This window comes from Pristiophorus japonicus, chromosome 13 (assembly GCF_044704955.1).
Source record: "Pristiophorus japonicus isolate sPriJap1 chromosome 13, sPriJap1.hap1, whole genome shotgun sequence".
NCBI lineage: Eukaryota > Metazoa > Chordata > Chondrichthyes > Pristiophoridae > Pristiophorus > Pristiophorus japonicus.
Genome location: NC_091989.1, coordinates 72,791,418 through 72,808,082, shown reverse-complemented (window position 1 = coordinate 72,808,082; position 16,665 = coordinate 72,791,418). Strand labels below are relative to the sequence as shown.

The 16,665-nt window shown below is 47.1% G+C and overlaps 1 protein-coding gene across 4 annotated transcripts in view; it reads left to right on the top strand.

Annotated features, from left to right (window-relative positions):
• The window catches only part of appl2 (adaptor protein, phosphotyrosine interaction, PH domain and leucine zipper containing 2), a 268,088-nt gene that overhangs the window by 32,190 nt on the left and 219,233 nt on the right, over positions 1-16,665 (top strand). For all 4 annotated transcript variants that reach the window (XM_070897644.1, XM_070897645.1, XM_070897646.1 and 1 more), the window contains one exon: positions 490-561. In XM_070897644.1, coding sequence (XP_070753745.1) covers positions 490-561 — 72 coding nt within the window. The remainder of the gene's footprint in view (positions 1-489; positions 562-16,665) is intronic.

Sequence of the window (16,665 nt, the reverse complement as noted above, 5' to 3'; positions counted from 1 at the left end):
CCACGTATTCATCTGCGCTATCCTGCGATTCCTACTCTGACTAGCACGTGGCACTGGTAGCAATCCCGAGATTACTACTTTTGAGGTCCTACTTTTTAATTTAGCTCCTAGCTCCTTAAATTCGTTTCGTAGGACCTCATCCCTTTTTTTACTTATATCGTTGGTACCAATGTGCACCACGACAACTGGCTGTTCTCCCTCCCTTTTTAGAATGTCCTGCACTCGCTCCGAGACATCCGGGACGCAACATACCATCCTGGAGTCTCGGTTGCAGCCTCTTATATCTGTGCCTACTTTTTCACTAAAATTAGTCACAGAGGAAAATCTATCCCCGTTATCTAGATTCTCGAATAGAATGGCCAATTGGACATGGTACTGGACTCCAGCTGTTAATGCCTTCAGCAAAGGAGGGCAGAAAAAGCAGAAGTCTGGAACAAAATCATTAAAATATCTGTGTATATCTAAATCTGCTCTTTTGTCACTTTTTAGAATTTCGCCTTGAGCAAAGGGGATGATGAAGTGATTTCTACCCTCCAGCATTTTTCCAGGGTTGTAGATGAGGTAATACATTCAAAATGATATACTTGTAGTCTGTCACGTACTTTGGTGTCCGGTAGTGCCGTGGTCCTGGTGCTGGACTAACAACTCAAAGGTAACGAGTTCAAATCCCACCATGGCAAGGTGTGAAATTGATTTCAATTATTCTGGTAATGAAAGCTGCCGGATTGTGGTTAAAAATCCACTGGTTCGCTAGTATCCTACAGGGAAGGGAACCCAGCACCCTTCATCATCATAGTTAGTCCCTCGAAATCGAGGAAGACTTGCTTCCACTCTAAAAATGAGTCCTTAAGTGGCTGAACAGTCCCATACAAGAACCACAGTCCCTGTCACAGGTGGGAAAAAAAGTTCCCGGGCAACTATGGCGGTGTGGCGTTCTGGCCTGTTGCTGTTGGAGTTAACCATGAGGGTCCTGACGTTCCAGGTCCCGAACTTCTTTTTAAAGGAGTGGAAGATGCCTGTGCGTGAGTTCTTTTACTGACGGGTGACTGTTGCACACCGGCTACCACACGGGCTTAGCTGAGCAAGGTCTTGGTCCAGTGGCAAGGGGGTCCAAGACCACTGGAGACCAGTCACTGCTGTATGAGCCTAGTTACCTATGGTGAGATGTTAGCCGCAAGCTTGGCGCTCCTTATCCGGCCAGCAGTTACGTGATTCCAGTCCACACTACATGGTTGGCCTCTGAAGTGACCTAGCAAGTCACACATTTGTCAGTGTAACTAGATATGGGCAATAAATGCAGCCTTCGGAGCTGCTGTAGAATTATTTCACGTTTTTTATTTGTTTTGGGCGAAAGTGGCCCACACACATTGGAGAGCAAGTCAATTAGCAACAAAGCAGATTTTTCTGTTGCTAATCTCTGGGAATATAAGAATGTGCTGCATCAAGAATGGAAACTTTGCAAAAATATGCAGAAGCTGAGCTGTGTTTTACAATGAAGTGACTATTGATTCACATTGAGTCCAGGTGTGCAGTTTGGTTGAATTCATTCGTCTAATTTTGGATCTGGTTAAGTTATTCGCCTATTTCCACCATTGCAACATTGCCCGTCTCAGCTCATCCGCTGCTGAAACCCTCATCCATTCCTTTGTTACCTTTAGACTTGACTATTCCAACGCACTCCTGGCTGACCTCCCACATTCTACCCTACGTAAACTTGAGGTCTCCAAAACTCGGCTGCCTGTGTCCTAACTCTCACCAAATCCCACTCACCCATCACCACTGTGTTCGCTGACCTACATTGGCTCCCGGTTAAGCAACGCCTCGATTTCAAAATTTTCATCCTTGTTTTCAAATACCTCCCTATCTCTGTAATCTCCTTCAGCCCCACAACCTCCCCTCCCTCTCCACCCCTCCCCCCCCCCCCCACCGAGATATCTGCGCTCCTCAAACTCTGCCCACGTGAGCATCCCTGATTATAATTGCTCAACCAGACCCTAAGCTCTGGAATTCCCTACCTAACAAGGCAGGGTAACTCAGTCCCATGGAGTGCACATCTGTGCCAACCTGTGTCCTAGATGCTTCGTGTAACCTGGACGACCACATGTGCAGGAAGTGTCACCAGCTACAGCAACTCGAGCTCCGGGTTTCGGAACTAGAGCAGCAGCTGGAGTCACAGCAGTGCAGTGGTGAGGCTGAGAACTTCGTAGATAACATGTTTCTAGAGGTGGCCACTCCACAGCTTAAGAGTGTGCAGGCAAAGAGGGAATGGGTGTCCATCAGACAGAAGAATAGGACAGTGCATCTTGCTCTCCAACCAGTATTCTGTTCTGGGGAGATGGTTCCTCGAGGACGTGCAGCCAGAGCCAAGTCCAATGCACCACTGGTGGCTCAGCTGCACATGGGGAGGAAGAAAAGTGGAAGAGCAATAGTGGTAGCAGTTTCAATAGTTAGGGGAGCAGACAGGCGTTTCTGCGGCCGCAGACGTGACTCCAGGATGGCATGGTGTCTCCCTGGTGTCAGGGTCAAGGATGTCACTGAGTGAATGCAGGGCTTTCTGGGGGGAGAAGGTGAACAGCCAGAGGTCGGGGTCCATACCAATGACATAGGTAGGTAGATGGATGAGGTCCAGCAGGCAGATTTTAGGGAGCTAGGAGAGAGATTAAAAAGCAGGACCTCAAAGGTAGTAGTCTGCGGATTACTCCCAGTGCCACGTGCTGAGTACAGAAATAGGAGGATAGAGCAGATGAATGTGTGGCTGTAGACATGGTGCAGTAGGGAGGGCTTTAGATTCCTGAGGCATTAGTACCGTTTCTGGGGGAGATGGGACCTAGACAAACTGGATGGGTTGCACCTCCAGAGAGCCAGGACCAATATCATCGCGGGGGGGGAGGGGGTTTGCTGGTGCTGTTGGGGAGGGTTTAAACGAGCTTGGCAGGGGGATGGGAACCTGAGAAATAGATTCAGAAGGGAGAGAAGCAAAGCTGAAATTGGAAAGCAAAAAAGTAAGAAGTGAATTTTGAAGACTAGACAATGGACAACAGGCGAGTTTGGCAGTGTTAAATGGTATATATTTCAATGCAAGGAGTCTAGGGAATAAGGCAGATGAGCTGAGGGCACAGATAGACACTTGGCAGTGCAATATTATCGCTATTACTGAGACATGGCTGAAAGAAGGGCAGGTATGGCAGCTCAACATTCCGGGTTACAGGGTTTTCAGACGGGATAGGGAGGGTGGTTTAAAAAAAGGAGTGGGGGGGGGGGTCGCCGTATTAATTATATGTTGGAAGGAGCTTGAAAAGAGTCCATATGTGTTGAATTGAAAAACCAAAATAGGGCGATCACACTGCTGGGAGTGTACTATAGACCCCCAAACAGTCAGAGAGAGGTAGAAGAGCAAATATGTAGGCACATTTCTGAAGTGCAAAGGACAGTAATAGTAGGAGATTTACTATAGGGTAGTAATAGTCAGAGATTTCAACTACCCTAATATTAACTGGTATCATTATTATCATAGGCAGTCTCTCGAAATGAGGATGACTTGCTTCCACGTCAAAAAAAAGGATGAGTTCACAGGTGTTTTGAATGAAGAACCCAAACTACATCCTGAAGGGTGGAAGATGCATGTGTGTGGATTTTTTTAACGTGTGGTGACCGTTGCACACCAGCCACCACACGGGCTTGACAGAGCTAGGTCTTGGTGCAGTGGCAAGGATTACCCAAGACGACTGGAGACCTGCTCTGCTGCACAGACCTAGTGCGCACACATATCGCAGTGTGGGCTGGCCATGAACTCACGCCTCCCCTGGGCCCAGATCACATCCCTCTACAGTCTCTTGCCGCTCCTGCTGTATCTGCCCACGCAAAGATATAGAGGGAGCAGAATTCCTAAAATGCATGCAGGAGAACTTTTTTAGCCAGTATGTAGCAAGCCCAACAAGGAAGGGGGCGGTTCTGGACTTCGTTTTAGGGAATGAAGCTGGGCAGGTGGAAGGGGTATCAGTGGGAGAGCATTTTGGTGCTAGTGATCACAATTCAGTTCAATTTAGGGTAGTTATGGAAAAGGACAAAGATAGACCAGGAATAAAAGTTCTCAATTGGGGAAAAGCCAATTTTGCTAAGCTGAGATGGGATTTAGTCATAGTGGACTGGAAACAGCTACTTGAAGGTGAATCAGTGTCAGAGCAGGGGGAGGCATTCAAGGAGGAGACCCTGAGGGCTCAGAGCAATTATATTCCCTTAAAGAAAAAGGATGGGACTAACAAATCTAGAGCTCCCTGGATGTCAAGGGACACACAGGGTATGATAAAGACAACAAGAGAGGCTTATAACAGATACTGAGGGCTCAGTAATACAGAAACCCGAGAGGAGTATAGAAAGGAAATTAGGAAAGCAAAGAGCGAGCAGGAAAACATTTTGGCAAGTAAAATCAAGAAAAACCAAAAGATGTTTTAATAATACATTAAGAGCAAGAATATAACTAAAGAAAGAGTAGGACCTATTAGTTCATAAAGGTAATCTATGAGTGGAGGCAGAAGACGTGGGTATGGTTCTTAACCAGTGGATGTGGTATATTTGGACTTCAGAAGGCATTTGACAAGGTGTCACATAAAAGGTTACTACACAAGATAAAAGTTCACAGGGTTGGGGGTAATATATTAGCATGGATAGAGGATTGGCTAACTAATAGAAAACAGAGTCAGGATAAATGGTTCATTCTCGGGTTGGCAATCAGTAACTAGAGGGGTGCCACAGGGATCAATGCTGGGACCCTAACTATTTACAATCTATATTAATGACTTGGAAGAAGGGACCGAGTGTAACATAGCCAAGTTTGCTGACGATACAAAGGTGGGAGGAAAAACAATGCGTGAGGAAGACACAAAAAATCTGCAAAAGGACATAGGCAGGCTAAGTGAGAGGGCAAAAATTTGGCAAATAGAGTATAATGTTGGAAAGTGTGAGGTTATGCACTTTCGCAGAAAAAAAAAATCAAAGAGCAAGTTATTTAACTGGAGAAAGATTGCAAGTGCTGCAGTGCAGCGGGACCTGGGGGTACTTGAAACACAAAAGGTTAGTATGCAGGTACAGCAAGTGATCAGGAAGGCCAATGGAATTGCAAAGGGAATGGAGTATAAAAGCAAGGAAGTCTTGCTACAGTTATACAGGGTATTGGTGAGGCCAAATCTGGAATACTGTGTGCAGTTTTGGTTTCCATATTTAAGAAAGGATATACTTGCTTTGTAGGCAGTTCACAGAAGGTTCACTCGTTGATTCCAGAGATGAGGGGGTTGACTTATAAGGAAAGGTTGAGTAAGTTGGGCCTCTACTCATTGGAATTCAGAAGAATGAGAGGTGATCTTATTAAAATGTATAAGATTATGAGGGGGCTTGACAAAATGGATGCAGAAAGGATGTTTCCACTGATGGGGGAGACGAGAACTAGGGGGCATAATCTTAGAATAAGGGGCCGCCCATTTAAAACTGAGATAAGGAGAAATTTCTTCTCTGAGGGTTGTAAATCTGTGGAATTTGCTGCCTCAGAGAGCTGTGGAAGTTGGGTCATTGAATAAATTTAAGACAGAGATAGACAGTTTCTTAACCGATAAGGGAAATAAGGGGTTATGGGGAGCGGGCAGGGAAGTGGACCTGAGTCAGCCATGATCTTACTAAATGGCGGAGCAGGCTCGAATCCGCATCGCAGCTCTGGAAGGAATACTTCAGCCACAGGGAGAAGACGATTGAGGAGGATTCTTGCAATGATTTTCCCTGTGGCCGACAGCAGGGAGATGCCTCTAGTTACTGCAATCGGACTTGTCCTATTTTTTGAAGATGGTCACAATTATGGCGTCTCTGAGATCTTCTGGCATGCTCTCCTCCTTCCAGATAAGAGAAATGAGGTCGTGTATTCGTGCCAAAAGTGCTTCTCCACCATGCTTTCGTGCTTCGACAGGAATTCCATCTGCTCTTGTTGCCTTGTTGTTCTTCAGGTGACGGATGGCCTTTTCTTCCTCGTGCCGGGCTGGGGTTATGCAGAGATGGTGGTGGCTAGCATGCTGCGAGATGGAATCGAGGGCACTCACATCGAAGACAGAGTCCCATAGAAACATAGGCCCCAAGTTTCCACATGATTTGCTCCTGATTTTTAGGAGCAACTGGTGTAGAACGGAGTATCTTAGAAATCGGAATTCTCGTCATTTAGTTTGCTCCAGTTCTAGTCAGTTAGAACAGTTTCACTTTGGAACAGAATTTTTTTTTCAAAAGGGGGCGTGTCCGGCCACTTACGCCTGTTTTCAAAGTTTCGTCAGTGAAAACTTACTCCAAACTAACTTAGAATGGAGTAAGTGAAGATTTTTGTACGCTCGAAAAAACCTTGTCTACACTTTAGCAAATCAGGCGTAGGGAATGGTGGGGGGGGGGGGGGGTTTAAAGGGAAGTTTACAAACATTAAACATTTTAGTTTTACAAATAAAGAGCCATCATCAATAATAAATTATAAATACATCAATAAATCAACCAATAAATCAATCCAAAAAAATTAATAAGAAATAATAATTTAAAAAAATCAATAAATAAAACATTTTCTACTTACCGACTGCAGAACCGGGAGCCCTCCAACAGCGTGCTGGGATCCCCCCCCCCAGTGTGTCTCTGTCAGTGTCTCTATCTCTCTGTCTGTCTGTGTGTGTCTCTCATTCTCTGTCTGTCAGTGTCTGTGTTTCTGACAGCGAGGGGAGGGGGAGGAGTGGGGTAGAGGGAGAGAGGGGGGGAGCAGAGGGAGAGAAGGGGGAGGGATGGGGGAGATGGGGGGGTGAAGGGGGGAGGGGGGGAGAAGGGGATAAAGGAGAGAAGGGAGAGAAAGAGATGGGGGGGGAAGGAGATGGGGGGGAAGGAGATGGGGGGAAGGAGATGGGGGGGAAGGAGATGGGGGTGGAGAAGGAGATGGTGGGGGGGGAAAGAAGGAGATGGGGGGTAGGGGGAAAGGAGAAGGGGGAGGGAGGCTGAACGGGCCGGGCCCGAGACTTCGGGCAGGGCCCGTCCCCAGCACCAGATTTACAGGTAGGTGGGGTTGGGTCGGGTCGGGGGGGTGGTGGGAGGGAGGGAGAGGGAGGTCAGGTCGGATCCAGTCCGGGGGCGGGGTGGACCGGGAGTCGGGCCGGGTCTGGGGGGTGGGGGGGAGCGGGGGTCGGGTCCAGTTGCGGGGGGGGGCAGGAGTCCGGTCCGGGGGCGGGGCGGGGGGGGGGGGAGGGGGGAGCGGGAGTCAGTTCGGTGTCGGGTCTGGGGGCGGGAAGCGGGAGTCGAGTCGGGTCGGCAGGAAGCAGGAGCTGGCCGTGGGAGGAGCCTTATTCACGCAGCCCCAGTGAGGCCATTCGGCCAGGGCTAGGGGCTGCGTGCTTCGGCCCCTCCCATACAGTTTCAGGCGCCTGGAGCTACTGCACTTGCGCGCCCACTGTAGCGCGCATGTGCAGAGGTCCCGGCACTGTTTTCAGCGCAGGGACCTGGCTCCGTCCCCGACAGCTCCTGCTGCGCTGCGCCGAGGGCCAGAGGACCTGCAGGGAGGTGGAGAATACGGAGGTTTTTTTTAGGCGCACTTTGTGGCGCAAAAAACGGGCGTCCAGGTCGGGACTGCGCCATTCTAGGCGCAGCTCGAAACTTGGGCCCATTGAAGCATAGAAAATAGGTGCAGGAGTAGGTCATTTGGCCCTTCGAGCCTGCACCACCATTCAATAAGATCATGGCTGATCATTCCCTCAGTACCCCTTTCCTGCTTTCTCTCCATACCCCTTGATCCCTTTAGCTGTAAGGGCCATATCTAACTCCCTCTTGAATATATCCAGTGAACTGGCCTCAACAATCCTCTGCAGTAAGGAATTCCACAGGTTAACAACTCTCTGAGTGAAGAAGTTTCTCATCGTCTCAGTCCTAAATGGCTTACCCCTTATCCTTAGATTATGTCCCCTGATTCTGGACTTCCCCAACATCGGGAACATTCTTCCTGCATCTAACCTGTCCAGTCCCGTTAGAATTTTATATGTTTCTATGCGATCCCCTCTCATCCTTCTAAACTCCAGCGAATACAGGCCCAGTTGATCCAGTCTCTCCTGATATGTCAGTCCTGCCATCCCTGGAATCAGTCTGGTGAACCTTCGCTGCACTCCCTCAATAGCAAGAACGTCCTTCCTCAGATTAGAAGACCAAAACTGAACACAATATTCCAGGTGAGGCCTCACTAAGGTCCTGTACAACTGCAGTAAAACCTCCCTGCTCCTATACTCAAATCCCCTAGCTATGAAAGCCAACATACCATTTGCCGCCTTCACCGCCTGCTGTACCTGCATGCCAACTTTCAATGACTGATGTACCATGACACCCAGCTCTCGTTGCACCTCCCATTTTCCTAATCTTGACGCCATTCAGATAATATTCTGCCTTTGTGTTTTTGCCATCAAAGTGGATAACCTCACATTTATCTACATTATACTGCATCTGCCACGCATTTGCCCACTCACCTAACCTGTTCAAGTCAACCTGCAGCCTTTTAGCGTCTTCCTCACAGCTCACACCGCCACCCAACTTAGTGTCATCCGCAAACTTGGAGATATTACACTCAATTCCCTCATCCAAATCATTAATGTATATTGTAAATAGCTGGAGTCCCAGCACTGAGCCCTGCGGCACCTCACTAGTCACTGCCTGCCATTCTGAAAAGGACCCGTTTATCCCGAGTATATGCTTCCTGTCTGCCAACCTGTTCTCTATCCACGTCAGTACATTACCCCCAATACCATGTGCTTTGATTTTGCACACCAATCTCTTGTGTGGACCTTGTCAAAAGCCTTTTGAAAGTCCAAATACACCACATCTACTGGTTCTCCCTTGTCCACTATACCAGTTACATCCTCAAAAACGTCTAGAAGATTTGTCAAGCAGGATTTCCCTTTCATAAATCCATGCTGACTTGGACCGATCCCGTCACTGCTTTCCAAATGTGCTGCTATTTCATCTTTAATAATTGATTGCAACATTTTCTCCATTACTGATGTCAGGCTAACCGATCTATAGTTACCCGTTTTCTCTCTCCCTCCTTTCTTAAAAAGTGGTGTTACATTAGCTATCCTCCAGTCCATAGGAACTGATCTCGAGTCGATAGACTGTTTGAAAATGATCACCAATGCATCCACTATTTCTAGGGCTACTTCCTTAAGTACTCTGGGATGCAGACTATCAGGCCCTGGGGATTTATCGGCCTTCAATCCCATCAATTTCCCTAACACAATTTCCCGCCTAATAAGGATTTCCTTTAGTTCCTCCTTCTCACTCGACCCTTGGTCCCCTAGTACATTCGGAAGGTTATTTGTGTCTTCCTTCGTGAAGACAGAACCAAAGTATTTGTTCATTTGGTCTGCCATTTCTTTGTTCCCCATTATAAATTCACCTGAATCTGACTACAAGGGACCTACGTTTGTTTTCACTAATCTTTTTCTCTTCACATATCTATAGAAGCTTTTGCAGTCAGTATTTATGTTCCCAGCAAGCTTCCTCTCATACTCTTATTTTCCCCTCCTAATTAAACCCTTTGTCCTCCTCTGCTATGTTATAACATTCTCCCAGACCTCAGGTTGGCTGCTTTTTCTGGCCAATTTATATGCCTCTTCCTTGGATTTACCACTATCCTTAATTTCCCTTGTTAGCCACAGTTGAGCCATCTTCCCCGTTTTATTTTTACTCCAGACAGGGATGTACAATTGTTGAAGTTCATCCATGTGATCTTTAAATGTTTGCCATTGCCTATCCACTGTTAACCCTTTAAGTATCACTCGCCAATTCATGCCTCATACCATCGAAGTTACCTTTCCCTTAAGTTCAGGACCCTAGTCTCGGAATTAAATGTGTCACTCTCCATCTTACTAAAGAATTCTACCATATTGTGGTCGCTCTTCCCCAAGGGGCCTCGCACAACAAGATTGCTAATTAGTCCTTTCTCATTACACATCACCTAATCTAGGATGGCTAGCCCTCTAGTTGGTTCCTCGACATATTGGTCCAGAAAACCAGCCCTAATACACTCCAGCAAATAGGGTGTTGGGGTGTATCCATCGGACAATTGAGTATATGACGAGGTGCACTGTTTTGTTTCAGGCCGCGCTTGGAATACTGTGTCCAGTTTTGGTCTCCTCACATGGTGGGTGATATTGAAGCTCTGGAGCAGAAGAGGGCCACTCGACTAATTCCAAGTCTAAAGCATCTTAGTTATCGAGATAGGTGAAAAGAGTTGGGACTCTATACCTTAGAGCAGTGTAGACTCTGGGGATATGATTGAGATGAAGGGAATAGACAGTGTTCCAGCTGACAGTTTATTTCAATTAACTAGGTTAGGCAGGACCGGGGCACAAATTTAAGTTGCGTAAGGCTAGATCTAGGTTAATGTCAGGAGGTGGTCTTTTCCCAGAGAACAGTAGACCTCTGGAACAAGCTGTCGTTTCATGTGGTGGATGCAGACTCACTGAATTCCTTCAAACAAAGGCTGTATTTGTTTCTGGCTGCAGTGGAGATTACCTCTTACAGAACATCGGTACTGCAGGGATTTAATGGCCGTTTTGATCGCCTGGATGGGTCAGAGATTTCCCCAGATTTTTTCCCCAATTTTTCCGTCATTGTTCATAAGTTTATATGTAACCTTTAGGGCTGCTGACCAAGGGCCATAGGGTTCTGTCGGCCGGTGTGGACACGATGGGCCGAAATGGCCTCCTTCTGCACTGTAAATTGCTATGTTTCTAAATTGACCTGGGTTTTTAAATCTCTTTTTGCCCCTCCCAGGAGATCACATCGGATGGGGTGGTGTGCACATATTGTGATACACAAGGTGTGGCAATTGTGTGGGACAGTCTCGATGGACCAGAGGGTGCTTATCTGTCCGTCATTGTTCGTATGTTTGTATGCACCTTCTCTAAGGCCTTCACATCATTCCTAAAGTCTGGTGCCCAGAATTGGATATGAAACTCCAGTTGGGGCTAAACCAGTGTTTTATACAGGTTCATCATCATTTCCACACTTTTGTACTCTATACCTTACCTCTATTTATGAAGCCCAGGATTCCTAAGCTTTTTTAATTGCTTTCTCAACCTGCCCTGCCACCTTCAACGATTTATACATATATACCCCCGGGTCTCTCTGTTCGTGCATCCCCTTTAGGATTGTACCATTTAGTTTGCATGTCCTCTTCTCATTCTTTCTATCAAAATGCATCACTTAACATTTTTCTGCATTAATTTTATCTGCCACGTGTCTGTCCATTCCACCAGTCTATTTATGTCTTCCTGAAGTCGATCACTCTCCTCCTCACTGTTCACTATACTTCCAAATTTTGAGTCATCTGCAGATTTTGAAATTGTGTCCTGTACACCCAAATCCAAGTCATTAATATATAATCAAGAAAAGCAGCGGTCCCAGAACCGACCCCTGGGGAACACCACTGTATACCTTCCTCCAGTCCCAGAAACAACCGTTCCCCACTACTCTCTGTTTCCTGTCACTGAGCCAATTCCGTATCCATGCTGCCACTGTCCCTTTTATTCCATGGGCTTCAACTTTGTTGGCAAGCCTATTATGTGGCACATTGTCAAGCGCCTTTTGGAAATCCATGTACACTACGTCAACTGCATTACCCTCATCAACACTCTCTGTTACCTCCTCAAAACCTCGATCAAGTTGGCTAAACATGTTTTGCCTTTACAAATCTGAGCTGGTTTTTCTTAATTAATCCACACTTCTCCAAGTGACTGTTAATTTTGTCCCTGATTATTGTTTCTGAAAGCTTCCCTACTTCCGAAGTTAAACTGACCGGCCTATAGTTGCTGGGTTTATCTTTACTCCCTTTTTTGAAAAAAGGTGTAACATTTGCAATTCTCCAGTCCTCTGGCACCACCCCCGTATCTATGGAGGATTGGAATATTATGGCTAGTACCTCCGCGATTTCCACCCTCAATTCCCTCAGCCTCCTAGGATGTATCCCATTTGCTCCTGATGATTGATCTACTTTAATAAGTACAGCCAGTCTTTCTAAAACCTTTTATCAATTTTTATCCTATCAAGTATTTCCACTTGCTCCTCCTTCACTATGTCTATGGCAGCATCCATTTCCTTGGTGAAGACAGATGCAAAGTACTCATTTAGTACCTCAGCCATTCCCCCTGCCTCCGGGTATACGTCTCCTTTTTGGTCCCTAATTGGCCCACCCCTCCTCTTATTATTAACTGTTTACTATTTATATGCCTATAGAAGACTTTTGCATTACGTTTTATGTTAGCTGCAATTCTATTCTCATACCCTCATTTCTCCCCTGACCTTTATCTATCTCTCTATCTCTATCTATCTCTATCTCCATCTCTATCTCTCTCGCCATATCTCTCTCTCTATCTCTCTCTATATCTCTATCTCTCTCTATCTCTGTCTCTCTATCTCTCTCTATCTCTGTCTCTCTATCTCTATCTTTCTTTTTTTCTTCTCCGATGTATTTGCAACTTGACATCTATTATATGTGCTCTTTTTCTGCTTCATCATATTCTCGGTTTCTTCATCCAGGGAGCTCTGACTTTAGTTGCCCTACCTTTCCCACTAGTGGGAATGTACCTCGACTGTACCTGAACTATTTCCTCTCTAAAGGCAACCAGCGCATTGTTCCACTACAGTTTTGGCTGACAATCTTTGATTCCAGTTTACCCAGGCCAGATCCATTCTCATCTGACTGAAATTGGCCTCCCTCCCCACCCCCAGTTAAACATTTTTACACTAGATTGCTCCCTGTCCTTTTCCATATCTAATCCAAACCTTATGATACCATGATCACTGTTCCCTAAATGTTCACCTGCTGACACTTGTTCCACTTGGACCCACCTCATTCCACAGAACCAGATCCAGCAATGCCTCCTTTCTCGTTGGGCCGGAAACAGACTGATCAAGAAAGTTCTCCTGAACACACTTCAAAAATTATTCACCCTCTTTGCCCTTTCCACTATTACTACCCCAGTCTATGGGCTTAATTTTCCCCAAGCCGTTTTTTGGTATAATTTAAGAGTTACGTCGTTTTGTTTGGGCCCGACTGCTCAAAAAAAACTTGAAAGTTTCCCCGTTCTAATTTTTGAAATGGGCGCTGCGCAGCCTGTCCTTTAGCTTCGGGGGGTGGAGTCTAATGTCTGCACTGAAATAAGGATGACCCTCCCCCCCCCCCCCCCGTCCACCCCTTCTGCGCATGCGCGAAAAAAAAAATACGTTTTTTTACGTGATTGCTATGGGTGCGCATGCCCAGTACACCTAGAGCCAGTTGTGTGTGAGAACTTTGAGTGGTGTGTGAGAACTTTAATTCTGAGTGGAAAAAATCAGAGCTGTGATATGCAACGCGGCTCAAGGACCAAGAATTTCTCATAGGATGAAGTGAAGGCCCTGGTTACTGTAATTGAGGCCAGATGGCACGAGCTGGACACCAGCAGAGGTCAAATAAAAGTTTCACCAAAAGAAATGAAGAAACACTGGAAACCAACTTGCAGAAGATTACTGGCAATGGTGACCACCCTGAGGTTTGGACGCCAGTGGAAAAAAAGGTGGCAGGACCTTGATCAAGTAGTTAGTGTAAGTAATATTTTCATTTATTCACTAGAATTGCAATTGTAAATGCAACCATCTGTATGTCCCACCCAGCAGAAAGACACCCTCTCTAAAAAGTTATATTTTCATCTTTGCAGAGGAAAGTGGCACACAACAAAAGAGAGAACTCAAACAGGAGGAGGCCCAGAAAATCATCACCACTTGACATCCTTGGAAGAGAGGGTCACTGCTTTGAAGGGTCCTGCTTGGAGAAAAGCAACCACCACTACACAAGCTGCGCCCACACTCGAGGGAGAGGGTAAGTCCTGCAAATTCCACAGTCTGGCTTTGCTAAATGTTACGTACTGCGCAGGCTAGCCATGCTTCGGTTCATGGGGATGTCTCCGTCAGCTACGTCTCGGTTGATGCAATGTGCTATCATTCATCGTGGTCCTTCAAATCAGCCTGCTGCCTGCGCTGTGTGAGCCTACTCATGTCACCCTGCCCCCTCTTCTGCTAACCATTTGTCTGTTCAATTGTCTGTTATATTTTGTAGAACTTGAGGCCAACCCTGACGAGGCTGAAGCCAATGCAGAAGAAGATTCAGACGCGGACGAGGTTGAAGAGGAGAACATGTTCCAATCCCACTTTCCAGACCAAGAGCATGGGGGTGAGGGGCGGGGTGGGTGGGAGTGTACTCACTCTGGAGGAGGTGGCTGGTGCCGCCCATTGAGGTGCCAGCCTCTTTCCTGAGTGGTCTGAGTGTTGGGACATTTCATGGTTTCACACAGTCCAAGATTGCAGGTTCCAGTGGGGTGCAGCGAGGCACACCCAGGGTGAGGAGGGGAAGGAGAGCTCGACAGCGCTCTCCTGAGGTGCATGATCTAACAGATATGGTTCACATGATGGCAATGAGTGGGGAGAGCATTGACCTTACCCGATCACTCCTGGACACTATCAGCAGGGTGGGTGATGAAGTATCGGGACTGTCGGGAAAAGTAACAACACTCTTGCGAGAAATGGGTACACTGCCCGGGCACATTAGGGAAGGAATGTCACAGATAGCTGATACGTTGTCGGTGAACATTAGGAAGGGAATGTTGCAGGTAGTTGAGACGCTATCGGGGCACATAAGAACATAAGAAATCGGAGCAGGAGTAGGCCATATGGCCCCTCAAGCTTGCTCTGCCATTTAATAAGATCATGGCTGATCCGATCATGGACTCAGGTGCACTTCCCCATCCGCTCCCCATAACTCCTTATTCCCTTATCGTTTAAGAAACTGTCTATTTATGTCTTAAATTTTCTTCAATGTCCCAGCTTCCACAGCTCTCTGAAGCAGTGAATTCCACAGATCCACAACCCTCAAAGAAATGTATTCTCATCTCAGTTTGAAATGGGCGGCCCCTTATTCTAAGATCATGCCCTCTAGTTCGAGTCTCCCCTATCAGCGGAAACATCCTCTCTGCATTCACCTTGTCAAGCCCCCTCATAATCTTATATGTTTCGATAAGATCACACCTAATTCTTCTGAATTCCATTTAGTAGAGGCCCAACCTACTCAACCTTTCTTCATAAGTCAACCTCCTCATCCCCGGAATCAACCTAGTGAACCTTCTCTGAATTGCCTCCAAAGCAAGTATATCCTTTCATAAATATGGAAACCAAAACTGCACGCAGTATTCCAGGTGTGGATTCACCAATACCCTGTACAACTGTAGCAAGACTTCCCTGCTTTTATACGCTATCCCCCTTGCAACAAAGGCCAAGATTCCATTAGCCTTCCTGATCACTTGCTGTACTTGCAGACAGGTGCAGCGCCCCGAATCCGGAACCCTCGTGACCGAGGCCGTTCCGGATTTTTCATTTTGCTGCATTTTGGAATGTTATTCTGACGTCACGAATCTGGAAACACCCGAGCCCAGGTTCGGGTATTTCCGCATTTCGGAACGTCAGCAGGTGGGTGTTCGCCGGGTGATGAGGTCGTCGGCTGGAGCCCCGCTGCCGGGGACGTGTTCGGGCGAGGCCCCGCCGCCGGAGGTTGCTCGGGCGAGGCCCCGCCGCCGGGGAGATGCTCGGGCGAGGCCCCGCCGCCGGGGTGGTGCTCGGGCGAGGGCCCACTGCTGGGGAAGTGCTCGGGCGAGGGCCCGCCACCGGAGAAGAGTTCGGGCGGGCGGGCCCCACCGAAGAGCTGGTCAGGCGGCCTCATCACGGAGGAGGCCCGAGGTTAAGGGCAGTGGCAGAGAGGCGAGGCCCAAGGTCTGACAGCGGCGGGTTCTCGAGGTCGGCAGGGTCAGGATTCTGGAACATTTTACGGATTCCGGACGACCCTGCCACCAATCAGTCTGAATTCCGGATTCCGGAACTCCGGATTTTGGATGCTCAACCTGTACTAACCTTTTGTGTTTCATGCACAAGTACCCCCAGGTCCCGCTGTACTGCAGCACTGTGCAAACTTTCTCCAATTAAATAATAACTTGCTCTTTGATTTTTTTCTGCCAAAGTGCTTGACCTCACACTTTCGAACATTATACTCCATCTGCCAAATTTTTGCCCACTCACTTAGCCTGTCTGTGTCCTTTTGCAGATTTTGTGTGTCCTCCTCACACATTGCTTTTCCTCCCATCTTTGTATCGTCGGCAAACTTTGCTACGTTACATAGAAACGTAGAAAATAGGTGCAGGAGTAGGCCATTCGGCCCTTCGAGCCTGCACCACCACTCATTATGATCATGGCTGATCATGCAACTTTTGTACCCCATTCCTGCTTTCTCTCCATACCCCTTGATCCCTTTCGCCGTATTTGAATATATCTAACAAACTGGCCTCAACAACTTTCTGTGGTAGAGAATTCCACAGGTTCACAATTCTCTGAGTGAAAAAGTTTCTCCTCATCTCGGTCCTAAATGGCTTACTCCTTATCCTTAGACTGTGACCCCTGGTTCTGGACTTCCCCAACATTGGGAACATTCTTCCTGCATCTAACCTGTCTAATCCCGTCAGAATTTTATATGTTTCTATGAGATACCCTCTCATTCTTCTAAATTCCAGTGAATATAAGCCTAGTTGATCCAGTCTTTCTTCATAT